Genomic DNA, 21,642 nt, shown 5'->3' with positions numbered 1-21,642 from the left:
CTATTGCACAGTCCTCCAAAGTACCATGACGAGTTCAAGTAACGTTATGTTATTCTTACGATAGAACAAAACTCTGAGGTTTTTTTTACCCTTTCCTTTTGCCTTTTTAAGTGTGAAAGAAACTGTATTTTCATTTTCTGGCCAGTATATAGACCAACATGTTTACTCAGGTATTTCTCTCCCAGATGGGATACCTTTTCTTTTAAGGTGTTAAAAGAAACCAACAGTAAAAAAACATGTTATAGATCTTGTAACTGTTTCCTCTCCTTATTTTATTGAACAAAGATTTGCCATAACCAGTGCTTACATCACTGCCACATGAGTATCTATACGACTTGGCCTCTGAATAATTTCTTGTTCAAATGGCTCATTCCATTACAATTTCGTTTTCAATTTTCTTACCAAAATTAAAATATTAACCAAAAAATCCCTAGAAAATTTTGTATGGGATCTAATGCCACTTGGTTTGAACAAGGAAGAAACAATAGGTTAGATTTATGTACCATTTGCACTCATTAAAGATGGTGATGTGTTTTGAGCTCTTCATCTATGGTGTAAGCAATGCCCAGACTGTCTGAGCACTTAATTTGTGCCACATCCCTGGGAGTGCATACTATCACAAATAATTGGTAAGTTCTTCATAAAAGCAGCTTCTTTTTGTATATAGTATAATTCAAAATATAACACACAAGAGAGTTAAGAGTGGGGAGAACCAAATGAAAATCCAGGAAGTATGGCTCTCACCTGGAAGCCAAGAGCCCATGCTTCTGCTCCAATGCATATTGAAATATTTTTGCAAAGTTAGACAGCACTAACAAGAGAGACTGGAAAGAACACAGCCTAAAATTGGTAGTTAGCAAGTCAGTGTGGGGGTAGACTTGGTACTGAATTTCACCAGCCCACAAGTACAACACAACCCCAGGTAAAATCAACAACTATCATTTGGTGAATCTAGCTAAAATTTTTGTTTTTAATAGAACTCTTCACATTCAATCGGAATTTCCAAGAGGTTTGGGATTACTCCAAACCCATGCTTTTAGTGTTGAAACCACACAGTGCAAAATATGAGGTAAACCCAAGCCTGACATTCGCATGCAGCTAAAGAAGTGACTGATTCAAGCTCTCACACACCTCCTATTCAATGCCACCAAAGAGGACATGACTGGGAAAATAATGCATCATACACAACAAAGAAGACAGACACTGCTGTTGATCCCAAGAGGATTTTCCAAAATAACTCCCATTTTACAAACATAAGCAAAAATGCATTATCTAGAGCGAAGAAGGCATAAAAATGAATCTTACCTGGCTTTGAGAGGTGTTAGTCACACCCCATACTGTGGTGACCACCGATAAAGAGCCTGGAGGCTGGTTGGTATTTTGTTGCCAGGGAACAGAATCATAAGGGAAAGACCCATCACTGCAAAAACAAACATTCAGGATTTAGGAAGAGATTTAGGAAGTTTGAACTGTGGCAAATTGCTGGTGGGGACAAAAGAATTAACATCTGACATTACCGTAACTCTCCACTCCTCCTCCACTATTAGCCTAGTATTCTCAGAGGCATGAAGTTTCTTTAATAGCAATGTGATCATATCAAAGCACACAGAACGAATGAATTCCTTAACTATATTGAAGCATGTGGCTTTTACCATGAAAAGGTCTGTTAGCACTGAAAGTCCAAGTAAACTCGGGGGCAGAGTTTCAAACAAAGACACTAAGTTACTCAGAAGCACATATTTTTTTGCAATTCATCTCAAACTCTTCAACAATCACTGCTTCAGCTGCCTTGTATCAATTCAATTAGATTTTGAGACCAGACTACACCTCCACTGTCTGCAGTGGGTCCCCAAATGGCCAGAAAAGCCTTTAAAGCAATAGCAGTTCAACATAATTTTGAGAAGTAAATTGAAATTCAGATAGTGTTCTCCCACATGATGGATAAGCTGCATGCCAAAAATGGTATTAGCTAATCAGCATTCTAGAAAATCAACTGCAGATATACAACACGTCTTTCAGATAAATATGTGGATGAGAGGATTGGGTTTTTCCATTAGCTTTGTCCACAGATACAAGCAAACATTTCTTACAGTTCTTTTCATACAAAAGCATTGGTGGTTTCAGAATGAGCACAGGATAGATACGCACTTAGTGTAACTAATGAAATATCTTAAACCCAGGGAAAGTAACTATCAATTCTATGAGCATAAATTATAAAATATATTCCACTTGAAAGTGGCTCATTCTCGTACTATTAACTCGTAAATTAGATTTCTATTTGCCTATGCACACATACACACAGGTGGTCGTTCCTCATCTAGAGACATATACATATATATACACACACACACACCCCCCCCAACTAACAGACACACATTGCTCTTTCATTTTCAAGCACCATTATTTGTATTTTATATCAAGAACTGCATTTTTGTCTTGACTATCAGCTATCACCAAAATTCTATCCAGGGCTAACTTGCCTAAAGAATCTATACAGGCTCTACAAGCACTCTATCAACGTGCTCCAAAGCCTTCTCACTCTCCCGTGACCCCAGACAGTACTCCAGGCTTGGGCCACTTCTCCTTCCTTTTGTGCTGTTAGCCAAAATCAAGGACTACCTCTGTGTTCATTCTTTAGCCTGGTAGTAATGCCAAGTGTGAATCATTTAAGAACAGGAATTGCTCCGCACACAGAGTGCACACGTGTGTGATAAAAACTGCCTCTGTCCCAAGTAACAAATAATGTAACAACAGCAGCTGTGTAAATGAAGCAGTGAATACATTTCACAAACAGTTAGGAAATTTCAAACAAATTCCACAATGCTCTGCCAGCACAACAGCACTGTATTAGACCATAACTGTGAATTTGAACTGACCTATTTGCTTCAAAATACCCTAATTCAATAAAGCAATAAAATCACACAAAAAATTAAATTGGAGAAAAGAATAATTTCCCCTAACAAATAATTAGATAAAATTAATGGAAAACAGTAATTCTCTACGAGATGCCTGACGTGATGTTTACATTGACAGCGTCCATATAAACCAGTGTGTGAACAAGGGCATACTGAACACCTTGCAATCCCTAAGTCCTGCTAGCCCATGTTTCCTTAAAATATTTTCTCTTAGAATCTTGCCCCTCTCACTCAGAGGCTCAGACAATGGCTTCAGTGACTAATATTTGCAAGTGACGCAATGCAAGCCCCTCCACCAGCATGGAGACAAATGATGACTAACCCAGAATTTGTGACTGCTATTAAGATTTCCTCTTTTATCCTGCTCTGAATGATGCCTCCTACTTTACTTCCTTCTCTGACTGTTTCTGATGATGTCTGCTCTGTGATTTGTTTGGATATTTATGGCACATGTGAATGTTCATATACTTCAGTGACTACAAAGAAGCTCTCTCCGTGACACAAACAGTGAAAGGACTCACTGCAGACATTCTTCTCTATTCCCCACCGATGTGCTGTGGACAGGTAATGAAACCTGAGGAACAAAGCAAATATTTTGCAAATGAATGAGTAAATAAGAAGGGTAATGACAGGCAGGAATCAAACCACAGAGTCACTGAAGATCCTTCTAATGCAAATACACCGTTGGGTTTGTAAACACACTCCCAACTTTGAGCAAGCAGTGCTTTAGCCTGCTGTTAAGAAGTTATAACTATTACTTCACTTTCTTTGCTTCCTAAGCATGTTTCTCTTGCCCATCTTTTTCCTTTACGTTATGCAGAAGAGATTTCATTTATAATTCCTCCACAGTTTTCAGTGGTAGAGTCAGATCATTTGTTCAGTAGAAGGCTACACTGGGTTCTCAAAGACTATATAATCACTTCATCCTAATTATAAATACAGAGTAAATCACTCAATTTTTACTGTATTACAGTTAAGATGGGTGACACCTCAAGAAACCATATTGTTGACATATAATAAAGCCTCCAGCACCATACAAAAAAGCTAGAAAAAGAGACCAGCTACAGATTTGTTGAGAAATATTCACAGTGCACATTGAACCATGCGACTATCCCTATTAACCCAGTGTTAATTCTCAAACATTATTGGTATCAGAAATTGTAGCAATTCTGAAACAGTGATAGATGTGCCTTGCAGAACATGAACTTAAATAGCCTAATATCCACTTACTGTCCTAAATCTCATCCCTCAAATTTCACCTTAGTTACCCCACGAGGAATCCATGGCAATCTCATGGTTTGCACTCCCCAGCATTTACTCTGGCCCATCACCAATTACATGCATGTCTGAGTATGACTTCTGCCATACTGGATACAATACCCACCCTTCCTCCATCACATGAAGGCTTCCTTGGTTTCAAGCAGTAGGAGATGCTGAAACTTGTGCCACTCAACTAGAGGATTACTTGTCCCTCCACTCCACTCTTTCAACTTGCATTTCTGTCCTTAAAGCAACCCAAAAGAATATTCCCACAATCAAAGGAAAATCCATGTAAGTATCATAATGAAACATGACCAATCCAATCCTCATTTGCAAAGAGCAGTGGTTTTCCCCCGTTATTATACAGAGCTGTGAATTATCCTGAAATCCCTTTCTTTAAACTTGGAAATGGCAGCCAGTAGAGAAAGAAGCTTCAACCTCTTCAGCCAAAGCGAAATGCTGCCCATGACATTGTTCCTGTTGAACTGCACAAGGGTAATTAAGTCTCTCACTGCACCCTGGAGAGCAGTGAGTCAGTTTGGGCTCAGCTGGAGCCCACTAAAAGAGTATTGACTAAATTTACAATAGTGCTAATGAACCTATACATACTACTGGTCAGCATTAAAGGCCAAACAGCACAGGAAGCCACAGAGTGAAGAGGAAGAATGGAGGGAAATTATCTCTCAAAGTAGTGTTTTGCTACTGTGATGTAGCAAAATTGCAATCAAGCAATGAGGAAGGATTTCTTAGCTACTGGCAAATGTACTGAACCCACCAGCAGTATAACTTCTCATGTTGGAGAAGTACATTGGTAGTTAGGTCTAAAAAGCTTCTCTTAATCCCAGTACTAGGCAGATATCCAGTCTCTAGGAAAAGTTACAGACCTCATGTCAGACACAGACTGACAGTTAATTCTAATAAAAACTGCTTAATAACAAGTGACCTCTGTAGAGCAAATTAATACTAGTGAATTACTGTAGTTTATACATGATTTGTGGCATTATTTGCTGTATTTTAAATATGCTTATGTTGTCACTAAAGCAATTGTATATGTATCTGATAGTCTGTTTACATGTCTTTCCTTGAGGAAGGAAAGATTCAGATGGTTTAGCGAAGCATGCATCCCTAGAGCACTGGCACTTTACGTATTGTGAAGGAGGGTGAAAACTGGAATTACACTTTCCTGGTGATTTTCCACATCGCTTGTTGAGAAGGCCAGGTGTCTAAAATACTACCTGCATAAAGGATCTATCTCTGTTTTAAACACTGTAAATCTACGAACTACTACACCAGATGCTGACTATCTAAAAAAACCTTCTCAGTTCAACCACTGACATCGAGTTTCCCACAACTGGGCCTTCAGCGGCTACTTTCTGTTGTTACCCTCAAACCAGCTTTGCAGTTTTGCAGGGGTCTTTAACATCTCTGAAGCATGGTCATCCCACCCGAAGGGTAGTTGACACACATGGAATTCACACCAACCTTGAAAGCCACCAACTCTAACTTTCTCAGTTGACACCAAGATGAGCAGGTAACTGCCACTGTAAAACTGACTGTCATTTCTCCTACATCTTATTTTGTCACCTATGGACGCCTTGCGAGGAGAGCACCTCATGACAAGGTGTGAGGTGTCAGAGAATGACACAGGCCCAACACATCTTTGCAATAACACATGGCCAAAAATCAGAACACTCAAAATGCAGCCCAAAGCAGGGATGCTGATCTGTTCCTGCCTTACGGCACCTGTGTCTGCACAGAGATGTGTGCTCAGGGTGCTCAGCACCCCTTGCCTGTATTCTTGGTTGGAGCCTCTAGGTGACACTACTTTAATACAAACGAAACCATAACAATTTCCAAACAAGACTCCTTGCTCCCCTCTTTTCCCCCTAAAACCTCATGCATCTGCAGTAGAAAAATATCACAAATCTCACCACCAGAGCAGGCAAGAAAGCCCTGGATAACTGAAGAACCAAGACATGAGTTTCATGCCTGTATTGTCTCACAAGTTAGGCAGCTCAACTTTGTTCGTCCAGGTTTAGTTTTTGTTTTTCTTGGATTTCTTGAGTGAAAGCTACTCATGTAGCTTCAATTATTAATATCGATTCAGATTGCAAACCTTCTTGATTAGGGCACCACCATGAACCTAACACTAGAAACTGGTAAAAAAGATTGGGGAAAAAAATAGCTTAAGTCCTTTCTGAAGCATTTTAGTATTTCATACCAAAAAGGCAGTTCAAATTCAGTACTTGCACTGCACCATGTAAACCTAACGCCTCAATAAACTAGGAATCCCTGACAACCTATTCATAAGTTACAGATCAAGTAGATTTTTTTTTTTTTCCCTTTTTGGTCGAAGTTCCACTGAAAATATCCTCAGCCTTGAGTATTAATTCAAGAAAACCCCACTGTGACAACTGAAAGCCAAAATTTGTTTTTGCTTACTGCCAATCAAAAACATTCTGGAGATCTGCTTTTATCTTCTTTTTGAAAACCCCTGGACATTTAGAAGGAAACAACCGACTTCTCATTTTTCATTGAGCTTTTTCTCAGGGAAACAAAGCCAGCAGCTCCCTGCCTGAGATACATGGACCATCTTCATAGACCTACAGTGCTTGGCCAATGTGTTTCAACTTGAACACCTAACATTAGTTTTCAGTCTAGCTGACAGTTACTATTAAATATATTACTATTAAAAAAAACGAACCAGAAAATTTAACAGAGTTAGCCCTTGACCTTTTGTGCTGTGTTTTCTGTAGGTTGTGTAAACCAATCTGTGCAATTTGTCCTCTGTTCACACAGAGGAAAATGGCAGAGCCAGGAGACACCAACACAGGAAGAACACAAAGACCACTTATAGTCAGCAAGGATATACAACATTTTGTAAAGGAAACATAGAAGAAGTACCTCCGTACATCACATACTGACGTGAACCAAAGCAAAAGCTGATGTTGTGTACAGGTACCCTAAACTGTTTCCATTGAAGATGAGGAAAGCAAGAGGGTGGTGTATGTAGCCAGTCTGTATACTAATACTGACTTTGGATGGCTAGCAAGAATTAGCTTTTGACTGATGCCATTCATGTGACTGATTCATACCTTCCTCAAATAAATTCCTCTATTTAGCATTATTATTTGAAGAAGTTTAAATTGTATTGGCGTAAATTAAGGCATCATCCTGCATTTCATTAAACAAACACGTAAAACACAATCTCATCCAAATCAGTGGGTGTTTTTATGTAACGTTTAAATGAAAAAAGCCGAAGTATTCTACAAGACTTTATTTCCCTCTGCTTCTTAATGGCGTGACTACAAACATCCAGATTTTACAAAGAAAATACACAGTTCCACAAAATATCCAATCATGATTTCTCAAGTCTGTTGACTCTCTCCACTCTTCCCAACTAGATCACTATGTCCTCTAACCCTTTGGAAAGCTTTGATTCTTCCAACTCCAAATGCACAGCATTTCTCTATCAAGAATTACCTCAAGCATTTCAGTACTGGATGTTGCCTGTACCATGAAAAAGAAGACTGAAAGCAGTTAGAAATTTTGTAATTCACTGTAAAAAGAAGGAGGCTGTTTTCTGACAAACTGTATGAGAACACAGAAGGACTCTGAACCCCTTCTAGGTGAGCAGATGCAGGTGAAGCAGTCAAAAGGTGAAAGCAACAAGCCATTTATCAGCTCAGTGGTTTGGATGGCACCTGCTGCTACCAGGTGGCTATCACCCCCCTGCTTCTGCTCTTTTCAATATCCACACATACATTTATAATAACCATTCATGCAGCCACACACATACGCATAATACAGCCGTTTGCGTGGCGGCTGAGACAGCAAAATCGAGATGGCAGTTCAGCAGGTGATAACAAAGTACCTCTGGAAGCTGAAAGCCCTTAACTTTTTCTTTATAGTTGTGACAAGGCCTGTGAGGCCTGGATGACTTATGACTGCACAAGGAGGGAATGCTGCCTTCCATTTCACATTGGGTTGCTACAGATCAGGCTGTGACATGCTCGCTGCCGTGCTTCCTGGCGCCTTACTCTACACTCAGTGTCATCACTTAGAGCCATGCCTGCAAGTCTCATGCTGCTCAGCAAGACTTACTGCATCTGATTTTAACTCCTGAAATTAGAAAAATGCATGAGGCCAAATAATTAGATTAATTCATAAGTTTTGGAACCTGAAAAAAGCCACATCTCCCCTGCATTCACACACAGTCCTGCTTCACTACAGATTTCACGTATGTTCACACACATGTGTGTGCGCATGCAAAGATACAGAGATAACACAATTTATTTCTGTCCATGTGGAATAAACGATCACAGCTATGCAGGTAAGAAACAAAAATTCTCGTGAGATCCACTCCTGCCTCGAAGAAGCAGAAGGGGTTACATTGTCTGACATGGGGACTACAGCATCCATCTGATCAAAGGAAAAAAGATTAAACCATCACACCCAGTTCTATTGTCACACAAGTAGACCATGCAACGCATTACTATAGCCCAGATTACAGTTACAAAATCCACCGGTAACAGCCCTGCTATTAACATGCCACCTGTTACCTTTTTCAAAATGCTGAAATTATCTTATGATCGTTTTCAGCTTGACAAATGCAGTTTAATCTTTATTGCATCTCACAGCACAGACCTGCTTCATCCATGTCTTATTTATCTCACGTGTGTCAGAATGCAATCCCCAGCCCTCAGTCCCCCCCTGCCACCAGGCATTCCTTCTGCTCTGCTTTATCAATATACCTGGGTTTCCATATCCGACTGCTCCTTTACAATAAAAAACACACCCACCCAGTATTCTACCATTGCCTGTTGCCTTGGTAATCCAAATGCCTGGGTACTCGCTGATTATCGGCGAATGAGACTCGCATTGTTCACACCGCAGCGCGTCTGCTATGTTAATGTGAGATAATGGCAGCCAGAAGACTCCTTTTGTTCCCAGCTTTGCTGTTTATTCATAGTGCCTGGAGGTCAGCGACTGCTACAACAACCGGGGAAGGAACCGCTGAGAGCGTGAGCAGATTCCACTTCTGCTTTTGCCTCTGAGACAGGGGGAAACACGAGCAGCCCCGCACAGCAAGAAGGGCACCGGGAGCTCTGCAGTCTGACTCACGCAAGGTGTAGCAGGCGGCTCGGAGGAAGATGTGATGGACTTGCACTTCCCAGATTTTAGATGAAGCTGATTTACGCTCCCCGACAACAGAAAAAAACCGCTTTCTTCGAGAGGCACGGCGGGAAGGGAGGGAGAGAGGGAGGAGGGGGCAGCACAGCACCGCCGCAACTTACGGGAAGCGAGCCGGGCTGGGGGCTCCGGGGCTGGCCGGGGAGCAGGGACAGCCCTGCGACCCTCTGAGGGCAGCGGCCGGGCCAGGGGCGGCAGCGGCCGGGCTGGGACCGGCGGGCCAGGGGGAGCGCCCGGAGCGGAGCGGGGCGGGCGGGGATGGAGCGGCCGGGCAGGGCCGGGCAGGGCAGGGCAGGGCAGGGCAGGGCCGGGCAAGGCAGGGCAGGGCAGGGCCGGGGAAGCCCGAGGGAGTGACCTGGCCGGGGAGCGACGGCGAAGGGGCAGGTCTGAGAAACGTCTCCCCGAGCCGTCTCCGCGGTCTGGCTGCCTGTCAGAGTAGTTTGGAAATGCTGCTGGTGACACAGTGACACGGGCAAACAAACCGTCACATCGCGGCTGCCCTGCCGCGGTAAGTGGGAACTGAGAGCACGAACAGGCTGGGGTACCTTCCCCGCATTCCCGGCTTCGTGGAGATGAGGACATTCAAGACGGTGCCCCGGCTGGTGCGCTACTCCTTATCCCCGGAGCAGCCCTTTCATGGGAAGAAGCCACCGACTCCTGCTAAAAGCACTGCCAGTATCTAATTGATGTCACCGACCCATCTGCCCAGGTTGCTGATGCGCTCTGTCTGCCGAGCAGGCTTTGTTTTCATTTCTAGCGAAAACCAGCCAGGAGTGTCTTAGCTCGAATTGCTAACCCTTTTTTTTTTTTTTTTTTTTTTTTTAATAAGGAAACCATTAGAAAAGCCCTCCATCACTGCAAATAGTAATGACTATTTCCTTTTCTTCTCATTGGGATTCTGTGAGACTTGAGAACCCAAGTGTACGGGAGTAGCAGGAATACAACAATTGACAAAATTGAGCACCGGGAATTCACTCCTTTCCTAATCTATTTACAGAGAAATCCTGTGGAGGGTGACATTTTCATCTAAGTGAATGAATAACAGATAAAGGTAAAGAAAAGGCATCAAGAAAAATATCAAGTCTTAGACAGAATATACATCTGTGTTCCGGTTGCCAAATTATCCAAAAATATAAAAAAAATCTTTTAAAGAGAAAGGTATTTGCCATATTTTATGTCAGTAATTTTTACGTGCCAGACTGCAAGCTCCCTCCTTGCTTAGAAGCCATGTCACCTCCTGGCAGGCAGGCTGGAGCGCGATGCTCACAGCACGGATAACCAGAAAACAGCTACTCACACTGAACTCAGCCTTGTGCTGAACCACGGGCTGGCCCTCCCCCAGCCCTTCTGTGCCTGGAAAGGACTGCTAAACCTCACAGGTGGACCTGACGCTGGCGAGGTTGAAGGGCATTGACTTAGTTCCGATGTTCCCTATCCAAAGGTGTTCAATTCAGTTAAAAGACTCCCAGTAATTTTAACGAGTTTAGCAACAAAGAGCTGGGCAAAGTATAGCTTTCAGTGTCACCAAACACCGTGCTGACAGTCAAAATAGTTGAAAACCAGGGGTGCCGCCACAGTTTAATGATTTTGAACCCCACTGCCACCAGAAATCAGTTGGTTTCATTGAGAACAAGTGACAGAAGGTACCTTCCCAATATGCTCGAAGAGGAAAATCATGTAGACTCAGCACATATCATCTGCTTCTGAGAGCAGACCTCATGCAAAGAGCATGATACCCCTGTGATTATTGCTGAACAGTAAATCGCGATTGACCAGACATTTTCAGGAATTAGTTGTTCAATATGGCCCAAACATGAGAAGGATACCAGTCTATTCATAGCTGTTGCCATATTTTAAAAACTAACATAGCCAGCACAAAGCCTGAGAAGATCAGATTTTGCCTCAGTCAGCAGACATACCTTAAATAATATTTGCCTACTGCTTACTTATAAAGTAAGCTTATCAGCTGGCACTTTTTAATTTAAAAAAAAAAAATCACAAACTAAAACCATAAGACTACAACAGCTACAACATGTAGAGGAAAAATATAGAGTATATAGCCAATTACACTTACTTATCAAAAAAAAAACAAAAACAAAACAAAAACCCACAAAATTATAGTAGTCCTGCTACATATTAGTCTTATTACAACAGCATTTACTTTGACTCGTCAATCAATAAAGAAGACCTGTTTCCACATCTGTGCAAGGTGCTGTACACACAAGAAAAGATGATCCTTATCCTATACCTTTTACCAAGCATGTAAAGAATGTATCTTTGAAAACGAGTTCCCCATTATTGTTTCCTATTACCATAAGAACTGACCACAAACTAAAATGAAATGCAGATTTTTCACATGGAAATATTCAATATTTAATTATTAACAGCTAATGGTTACTTATCAGTTTTCAAGGAGAAGGTACTCATCATTTGCTTTTAGCTTCAACAGGCTCAAGGTTTTCTTCCACCTCCTCCCCGTAAGTGTATGTGATGAAACTTGTATCAGTAGTTTCACTTAGAGGACAAGATGAACAAACAACTCTTGGGACAATACTTTGGAGCAGTTAGTAATTAGTTTTGTCTTTGCAATGCTTAGAACATAAGCATACTGTTCTGAAGAAATTTTCCAGTTTTTTTTCTTTAAGAAATGGCACTTCTGCAAAAATATTTCTTGATTCTGAACTCTTCCCTTATTTTCTCTTGAAGGTAAATTTTAACATTTCTTGACAAAAAGGAAACCAGAAAAAACAGCAAAGCTACTCTTGCAGAATCAGAAGTAATACAGGTTTCTTTACTGGGTATATTCTTTTATATTAGGATTTACCATCTGTTCAGTCCCTAATTATATTTATTTCACAACTCCACAACCAGAAAGATGAAAAAGCTTTGAAACAATTTCATCTTTTACCTCAAGAGTTATGAATTCTTTTGCAAAGATTGTCCCTGCATGCCAGAGCCACATCACATAATGGAGCAATCCCCTACTTCAAACTGATGTATAAAACATGCACAATGTGCTTGTTTTTATAAAAGCATGCTGCACCTGACCTCATCCAGACATTTTTAAAGTGACTATCACTGTTGGTCAAAACAGCCTATGATGCAAAATTGAAAAGGCAGCAGCCTTTACAGAACTTCTGATACTGTACTAGTATGTTCTAACCCTTTCACTCCTGATTCTTAACAATGCAAGACCCAGTCCTCACCACCCAGCAAAAATTCAGACAGAACTACCATTCTTTTCCAAAAGCTCCATTCAATGTTTGAAAGTTCAGCTCTTAGTCAAGTTTAAATTGGAAGAAAAAAAGGACAAAACAAGCACTAAAAACAAGCACTCTTGTAAAGCAAATCTAACCACTAAAAGGTATTTATGATTGCCTGAACATAAAACATTAGTGATAATAAATAACACATCTATTGTAAGATAGAATTAATGCTTCATTTCATCTACTGTTCAATTTTCTCTAAACCTTTGGCACTAGGTAATTTGTGATAAGTAACATTATCTTCCTATTTTTCATCAATTGTGATGTGCTATACAGGCATTACCACCCTTTGGTCACTAACTGTGAGACAGCTGGCAATTAATACATAAGACCAAAATTTGGAGCAAGAGTGAAGACAATAAGAACCCTACAGATGCTCATGAAAAAACACTGAACTGCAACTAACAGCTGTCTATTTTTAAGTGGTTTTGTTGACAAATAAGCTTTACTACAAGCTGTGCTAGAAATGAGAAGCCCCCCGGGCTTGCCTGGGTCAGACTGACATTAAAGTGAACTAGGGTGCAATTCCTGCTGGGATTGACTGAAACTGTACCCATTTCAACCAAGATTCAATTTGACACACATGCACAGGTCCACCACTTAAGGCAATAAAGTGTTAAATAGGAACTTTGTCAAAGCAACGGAGGTGTATAATGACAATAATTCGTACTTACATAACAGCATTTGCCAAAGACCTTAAATTAATTCAAAAATCAGCCACCTTGAGTAGTATCTGTTATTACAGACATTATGTCAGATTGGAAAACTACAACATAAAGAAGTTACATTATGCCCTGCAAGCTAGAAAGCATGAAATTTCACTCCTGTGCAGAAGGGCTAGCCCAAAGACTAACAGCTCTCCTTAAGTTCCCCATAAATCCATTAAGTAGGACTTTAATTAGAAGTTATACAGGACTAAGGAGGTGGATAGGTCTTACACTGGTCCTTCAATACAGGAGTAAAGTTTACTCACATGAATCAATAAAAAGGTCTAAGGCAAAAATAAATAAAAATCTCACACTCAAGTTTGAGCTATTAGACTGCAAAGACTTAAAAAAGAGGTAAGATTAGGAGGTTCTTTTTGACAATCCAGTGCTCATTCTGCTCACAAAACACAGGAGTTTGCAATCCAACCAACTGCCCTACATTAGACAGTAGGTATTTAGCTGATTTTTTTTCTAAATGCAACACTTTATCATTCTGTAAATGAAAAACTAAATTTAGAAGAAATTAGCACAATACAGTCCCTACTCTGAAAGCATTTGTTGCATGTGTGCACATCCTTGTATGGCTTATATTCTGCTCTCTGTAAGTGCATTTAACCAACAGTAACACTATGAAAGCCCTCCTTGATCAGTCTACTTCAGTTTTCTCTCATAGCTCAATTAACTTTTTAAAAATCAAAGATTGTCCTTAGAAACAGGCCAGACCTGAATTACTTCTAGTGTAAGTGCCCATAGTTTATTAAATATGAATCCTTAGATTTGGATTCTTGTGATACATTATTGAGTCAGAATTTATTTTAAATAGCTGAGCACTGTTTCAACTTTGAGACTGAGCAGCTGTGTTTCTGTAATACCAGCTACATCAGGATTCTAGTCCCTGACTAGAGTTCTGGGTAATTTTGTTGCTAGTAAAAGGAACAGCAGAAAAAGCTCTAAGTGGAGTACTCAGGATCATCTGATGGCAGGGGAAGGATTTAATTGTGTGTCTAGTGATAATCAGCAGCTCACATATATCTACATTGCCTTTGTTAAGTAAGGTTCTTGAATATGCTCTATAATTTAATATCTAGTTCTTTTACAAAACTTGAAGTAGCTGGCTACGTTAATTGTTTTAGGAAATACAAAGCCTATGGTTTTTTTGTTTGAATTAACAGAAATGTCTTGTGGATTAGAGATAAGATACTGTGAAGTTTAATATTAAGTTTTTGATCCAAATGTCATCTAATGCAAATACAAATGGTGCCTCATCAACAGCTTCATCACTTTTTGTGATGTTAATGGCTTTTCATCTTTTGTTTAATTAAAACAAATAGAAAACTCAATTCTTCTTCACCCCATACTTCGCTACTGTCTTATAGACTGATGATAAAACATCCATGAAAATAAACAGTTCTAGGTGGAAAAAGAAGTTGGAGAGGCACAGGATGTCTCATTCTAATGTACCACCTGAGAGATTTTGAGCAGTCACATTATGGCTAAATTACAGACAACAGCACACACCAAAGCAGTGATGCAAGTATTCCAAATCCCAAAGAGGCTGCTGCAGCTAGTGTAGATAAGAAGTTATGCCACGGAAATTCTGTTTCTAGAGGGGCATCTCATAGGTAAAGAGCAGTAATTTAGAAATTACTCCCCGTGTCTTCCCCAGTAAGAGCATTTCAAAGGCAGTACTTGAGAGAAATATGCAGGAACTTCTTAATACTGGGCAGGATGCTCTACTCCAGGCAGAACATTGCATGACCCGGTACTGCCGGGTATTTAGGTTTAGCAGAAGGAAGTTTTGGTTTTTTTTTTTGACATGTGACAGTTTCAGTGGAAAACTGCCACAAAAGAAGTGAGTTGAGCCTATCTTATTTATTATATAGTAATGTAGCACACAGCTCCTGTGAGATAGTCTTACTTTATAGACTCTAGAGGAACAGAGGCTAAAAGGTCAAATGAGAATCAGGCATCTAAAAACTACAAAACTACACCTAAGAGAGTACATACACTGCACCACATTCTCTGCAGATCGGCCACTAATTCCACTTTGTCTTCTGAAAAGCCTCTCCCAAGTGTAAAATTATTTTAAAACATTAAGTTTTCTGTGGGTTTTTTGTTAAGTGTGTTTACAATCAGTTGTTTCATAAACAACTAAAAAAGAGGAAATCCAGGTACTCTGAAAAGCCAGTGACGATATATTAATTATACTTCAAAAAAAGGACTTTATTTATTCTCAAGGGCTAAAATAAAAGGCATAGTGATTGCATGGTTTTCCCATAAATGCAACAAAAATATTGAAAAAAAAATCCAGCCCAAACCCCAAAAGTTGTTTTCAGACAAATTTGCGTATGCAAATACACCGGTACAAAGACATCCCTAAGCTCCATTCTAACACAGAAGTTCAAGTTAGGCTATCATGGAACCTAGGTACAAGGAATTTAGACTCATTACACTTTCATAATCCTTTACCAACAAAAATACTCTACACTAAAACAAATTTATACTATTTGTGATTTCTTCAATGGGATGCTGAGGGAAAGAAGACCTTGCAAAAAAAATCCTAGAAACATAAAGCATGGAATGAATGCTTAATCCTGTCTACAGGATCCTGTCTACACTTAATCTCCAGTTTTTGCTTTGACCTAGGCTGTGCAGACAAGAAATACAAATAGTGCTCCCCCACATAATTTGGTAATCAAAGCCTTCACATCATCTTCTTATAGTGTCCTTTAATGCTCACGTTTTCTCTAAATCAACACAAGTGCTTTGTGATCCTCACCTGATACAAGACCATACAGGACATTCTCCAATGTATGGCTACACCCACAGAACAATTGCTTTGCATGCAATACATTTCCAATGACATTTAAAACATCAGTGAAATGTTTTCAACATCAAGAAAAGCCAGTTGTATTTAAATAAACATCAGGCAAGTGTCTGATGAGAGACATGATGTACAAGTTTATCTCTAGGGCACAACTTGAAGCTTGAAAGCAAGCCCACTTGATGTGAGCACAGATTTGAAGATGGAAGTGTCACTTCACTATGCACGGGGCAATAGCAAAGAGAAAATCTGAGTTTATTCAGTGCTTGCTGTAATTACAGATACCCTGTTGTCTGCAGTGCTGAGCAGTGCGTGAAGCAGTGTCGCCCCCCCATCAGCGGTAACAAGCACTTCAGGTAACAGATGTGTCACACAACACACGCTGTCCAGACTGCACTGCTGCGGGCTGGGCCCACACTCACCTGTGAGATAGGGTGGGTTTCATGGAGCTCATAGAGTTCATGGGGGGTTGCATGGGGAGCTTCCCAGGAGGATCGTTCTGCCGGCTTTTCTGGTGGCGAAGCAGCAAGAGCCGTCCCAGCTCCTCACACCACGATGAAAGCAGTGCTGTGCAAACAGAACGAATGACAGTGAGCACACATCAGAGGAACCAGCACAGCCCAGTGCAGGTGCAAGCCACTGTAACAGGAGTCACAAGCTGAACAGACAAACACCAGGAGTGCACAGCTTGTCCACGACCCACCACTCACATTATTATCCTATCAAACTGAGTCTGTAATTGCCCTACACTATCATTAGAATGTTTTAATGCAAGTTACAAACATTCTGCATAGCCCAGGAGGCACAAGAGAACTTGTCTGAGCTGAGCAGCACAGAGATGAACAATAGATGAAGCAAAAGCATATAGGATAGCTGTTACAAGTGAAGTAAGATGCATAATAATTCATTTCACACTAATAGAAAGATAACAAAAACATTCAGAAGACATCATTTACAGAGGGGAGCAAAGAAAAAGATTTCTGTTTGGCTGGGTTTTTTTCAAAAGATTAATTGGAGAGAAACCCATGTGCATGAATTAATTTCCAAAACTGCTATGAGCTACCAGTCTTGAATAGATAAACAGGAGAATGATGTATGGACACAAAGTTAGGCATTTAAATCTATATTTGACCCAGAACAACCCCTAAATGTGTGTTTCCTTTATGTGCCTAATCTTGTAGTCAATGCGGGTATTCTGTGCTTACAGGAAAATCACGGTTATGAACTACGAAGATGCAGAGATTTCTTAGAGGGAAGAAGAGCTTGCAACTCCTACTAAAGACATGAAAGGAGTCATTATTCCTGAAAATGTGGCCTCTCCCTTACGCACCCACAGTCAGAAAAGACCAGGCCCTGTTAGAGAAACCACCTACTCTGCAGTAAGCAGAGCCCCAGAAAGTGACTGCAAGTGAAACCTGGCTCTCATGAGTACACCCAGCTGAGACACCCCACCAAAGTCTCCAGCAACACCCATCCAAGCCTCAAAGCTGCCTATTTAATTCCAGCATCAGAAGTGGCTCTGGTAAAAAGTCAGCCAGGTATGACGACACAGTGAGGAGCTTCACTGCACCAAAGTGCAGACTAATTGAAAAATCCTGCAGTTTAAAGAAATCAACTTCTCAAGTGCTTGGGTTTTTTTCTTCTTTAAAGGATGGTTTATAAAACCCTTGGAACAAAAAAGTGCTTCATGTTTAATTTTTAACTAAGTGCCTTCCTGAGGTGTTGTGAACTGAACACAAATCAACAGATTACACGGGTGGGTGAGAACCAGAAGACTACTGAAAACCCAAGCTGCCACAGCGGTTTAGAGTAGTAAGAGCCCTAGATGTAATTTTAGCCTTGCTCGTTTAAAAGAGACAAATGCAGAATTCTCTATAATTGAGGCTTCTGTTTTCATTCCTAATTTTCTAATGGTTGTCTTTTCACTGAATAACATAATCATAAGCAGTAGCAAACCATCATTTCAGGGTATACCACCTTCTTTTCCCAGTAGCTACTCACATGTACTGTTAACACAGAACAAATTCCGAAGAGACTGTTAAGTCATATTTGTAGGGGAGAAAAAGGAACCTGCTTTACCAAAAACACACACAAGTATGGTTTTTCAGTACAAGAAACGATTGGATTTTCTCAAGTTAAACGGCCACACAAGAAAAACACTTAGAGCCTGGGCCATTGCTGTGAATTAATCACACATTTGGACAAAGAAGAGGTAGTAATTTTATTGCATTTATCAAGCAGAAGGTCAAGAGCGGTGTTTAGGGAGGCATTTTAGAGCTCTGCTGTGACAAAAAGGGGACAGCATTTCTTTATGTAACTAAACATGGTCACTCGGAAATTGTCAGCCTCACATGTAGCCTACAAAAAGCATTCCCCCGAGCTCTGTGAAATGTTCCAGCAATGAGTGTCAGTCTAAGCTGCTTCTCTATTAGCCAAGGAATCTGTCAACAAGCATTTGATCAAATTATACTCACCTTTTATCCCTGGCATATCATTACTAATGTGCCAGTGACAAAGGCCCCCCTCCCCCTTTCCAGCCGCCTGGAGATACAAATTCCTGCCTCACAGGGTTTCTTCCCTTGCGCCACAGCCACTTGAGCTCGGGAAACACGAACAAAGTGTTCTACCGAGCACTTAATGCAGCCATCACAGAGTAATAGTGGATGAGTAATAGTGGATGCTGAGCACTTTCACAGCCGAGTGTAATTACTACGGAATCATCCATCTTAGACGAGGCTGTGATGGGAGAAGGGACTTGCTCCTTCTGCACACCTATGTGCACTTGACAAGTAAGATAAAAAGCAACAACCCAATGGATCTGAGGGCATGAATCTGCAAACAAAAGCCAAACCTGCTTGGAAAAAAAAGCAGTGTAACTCCTGCAAAAGGAATATGCCAATGAGAGCATTGCTTTGGTGAGGTGAAGATAAGAAAACATCTTAATGAGTTATTATTACCAATATCCAGGACACACATTTATAAAGCGAAAATGTAAACCATCAAAGAACGAAGAGGTCCTCAAGATAAGCTGGATGGTTTTATTCTACAAGTTATCTGGAGAGGACTCATGTTTTCAGAAACTAAGAGACTGCAAGTAAAAAAACCTAGCAAATTTACTCATCCCTATCACAGCATTCATTATGGAGAGGTTCAACCTTTCCTCCCTTGGGACATTTCAACTCATGTACCATGTATAATAATCACTCTCTACCCTGTGTTGGTACTTGTGCATGGACTGAAAACAAACCTGTTTGTAGCCACCTCAGGAGTTACCAGTTCCCCTCTGACCTGCTCTATCCTCCCTCGAAAGGAGTCTGCTCTCTTCTGCTGGAAAATACAGGGCAGCCTCCCTGCTCTCCTGCCCCATCCACTTTCACTGCTCTGCTCTCTGCTCGGTAAGATGAATATATACCCTGCCAACACACATCTGGTACAGCTGGCTTCTGGAGAACATCACTTCCTGGGCTATTCAAGCAAGATGAAACAAACTCAAAATGAATTTACAGATTACACTATTCATCTTTAGTGTACTTAGTTACTGCTTTTTATGCTGACAGTATTAGGCGTATCTCAACTCATTTACACTCAAAGCACGAGAATTTCAGTATCATACTATAATGAACAGATAAAGCAGCAAGCACAAAGGACAGCTACAGATGGTGCCAACAGTCAGTCTCACCCTCTCACAGCACAGCCAAGCAGCTGCTTTTTCTCCCCCTCCGCCCCTCCTCCTTGTACAACAGGAGCACAGATTTTGCAGATGGACCATCCACACCGTCTCTCGCAGCCTCTTGCTGCGGCAGTTTAATGATCAGATTTAAATCGTGTTCCTCTGCTGCATTGCTACAATGTCCCTTGCATACAATGATTTGGCTTTCCTGCTTAAGTTGAACTCAACTGTTGCAGTGGGAGGAAAGGAAGAATCTTTGAATGTGCACACACCCCCCCCCCCCGCCCCCCCCCCGCCAAGAAACCCTGTACGCAGCCCAGGTGTAAAATACAACCTGTCAGTACACCAAAATTGACATTTTCTTTCAACCCCAGTTCAGTCACAGAGGGCTCTGCTAGCTTATGCAAAAGGATGCAGAATAATGGCAGTCAAATGACATACTGACAGTTTAAGTGTATTCACACATTTATTTGGCTTAAAGGGACACTCTCTGGGATGACTGGTGCAATATTTGACCTACTTTTCTCCATCTGCAAAACCTGTATCACTCTTAATGGGATTGCGTTTTACTTTTAGCACTGATCTATTTCCATAGGAATAAATCAATACTGATTTGCTAATGACAACTGCGTTAAGAAACCAACACAGACATGAACAGCCTCAGCTTTCACACTTGTGAAAAGAAGAAACACAGATTTGAAAATAAGAGAAAATTCAATTACAACTAGCCCAAGGGGTTTCCCTAAGGAAGCAAGTGAAAAAAACCAGTTCAGAGATACTCAGCTTGCTGTTACCCAGTCCCATTTTTGTTTCTCTATTCTTTGAAGAGGACCAGACAGGGCAAGAGTGTGCCTCAGCACAGAATGTGACCGACCTCTCCTTAAAATACTCATAAATACTCCCACACACACAAAGTTGGCAACACTGTATGTCCTTCTGGATTCCTCCAATAGTTTTAAAGTCTTTCATTGAAAAAAAAATCATAAGACATGGCAATGCATCCACATTGGGATCCTGGGGACAAGGAGAGGAAAGAAGACTGGAAGGCAATTTTTTTTTTCCCAGTCAGCCCAAGTCACATTTTAAGCATTTCTCTGCAACCACAGAGCTAAGCCTTGCTTGAAAGAGAAAGGAAGCAATTGTTATTTAATCCCCTGCCTCTAGGAGCCAAGTCTTTAAGAACATGCCAAGTATCACAAGATTTGCGACACAATTATTAGGACCGGCCACATCCCCTGGTACTGTTCCTTTCCTACAAGGACCCTTTTGTGCTGAAAACCTGCCAGGCAGTACAGAAACAAAGGCCTGCACTGCTCGCTCCGTGGCACCTTCTCATCCCTCATAGCCATGAGTGCCCATCACCCAGCAGCAGCATCACAACTGCTTTGTAAGTGCTGGGGCCCTTCCATTAGGAAAATCAAGGGGCTTGAGCTGGGGGAAGCCATGAATCATGCCCAGGCTGCTCACACCACTTAATACTTCTTGACAACAAATTATGTTGGCATATCTGCAAATATTACATGATGGATGCTGATGATGCAGCTCAAAGGTCATTTTATAGCCATGGGATTGAAGACTGGTATAGCCCATTACAATCCTTTTTGGGCCAGGGACCAGAAGAAGTAAAGAAGCCAGGGTGTGCGATCAGTGCTACCCCCCAGAGGCACTAATGCATTTCATCAGCTGCACCCACGGCGGCAGTGGGAGCCGCAGTTCTGCACTGCCTGCTTGTACTGTGCGCCGTGCAAAGTGCCACAGTAAGCACCTCCGAGTGCAGGAGCCAGCGGCTCCCTGGAAAGCAAAATAC

General features: G+C 41.1%; 1 protein-coding gene across 10 annotated transcripts in view; it reads right to left on the bottom strand.

Annotated features, from left to right (window-relative positions):
* Positions 1-21,642, bottom strand: part of ZMIZ1 (zinc finger MIZ-type containing 1) — a 303,291-nt gene that overhangs the window by 34,291 nt on the left and 247,358 nt on the right. For 9 of the 10 annotated variants that reach the window (XM_048310656.1, XM_048310661.1, XM_048310660.1 and 6 more), the window contains 2 exons: positions 16,588-16,732; positions 1,306-1,420 (listed from right to left, as the gene is read on the bottom strand). In XM_048310656.1, the coding sequence (XP_048166613.1) occupies positions 1,306-1,420; positions 16,588-16,732 (260 nt within the window). Of the gene's footprint in view, positions 1-1,305; positions 1,421-8,977; positions 9,419-16,587; positions 16,733-21,642 lie in introns of those variants that run through there. The other variant, XM_048310664.1, reaches the window with a different exon arrangement.

Source organism: Corvus hawaiiensis, chromosome 8, assembly GCF_020740725.1.
Source record: "Corvus hawaiiensis isolate bCorHaw1 chromosome 8, bCorHaw1.pri.cur, whole genome shotgun sequence".
Lineage (NCBI taxonomy): Eukaryota > Metazoa > Chordata > Aves > Passeriformes > Corvidae > Corvus > Corvus hawaiiensis.
This window is presented reverse-complemented; position numbering and strand designations above follow the sequence as displayed.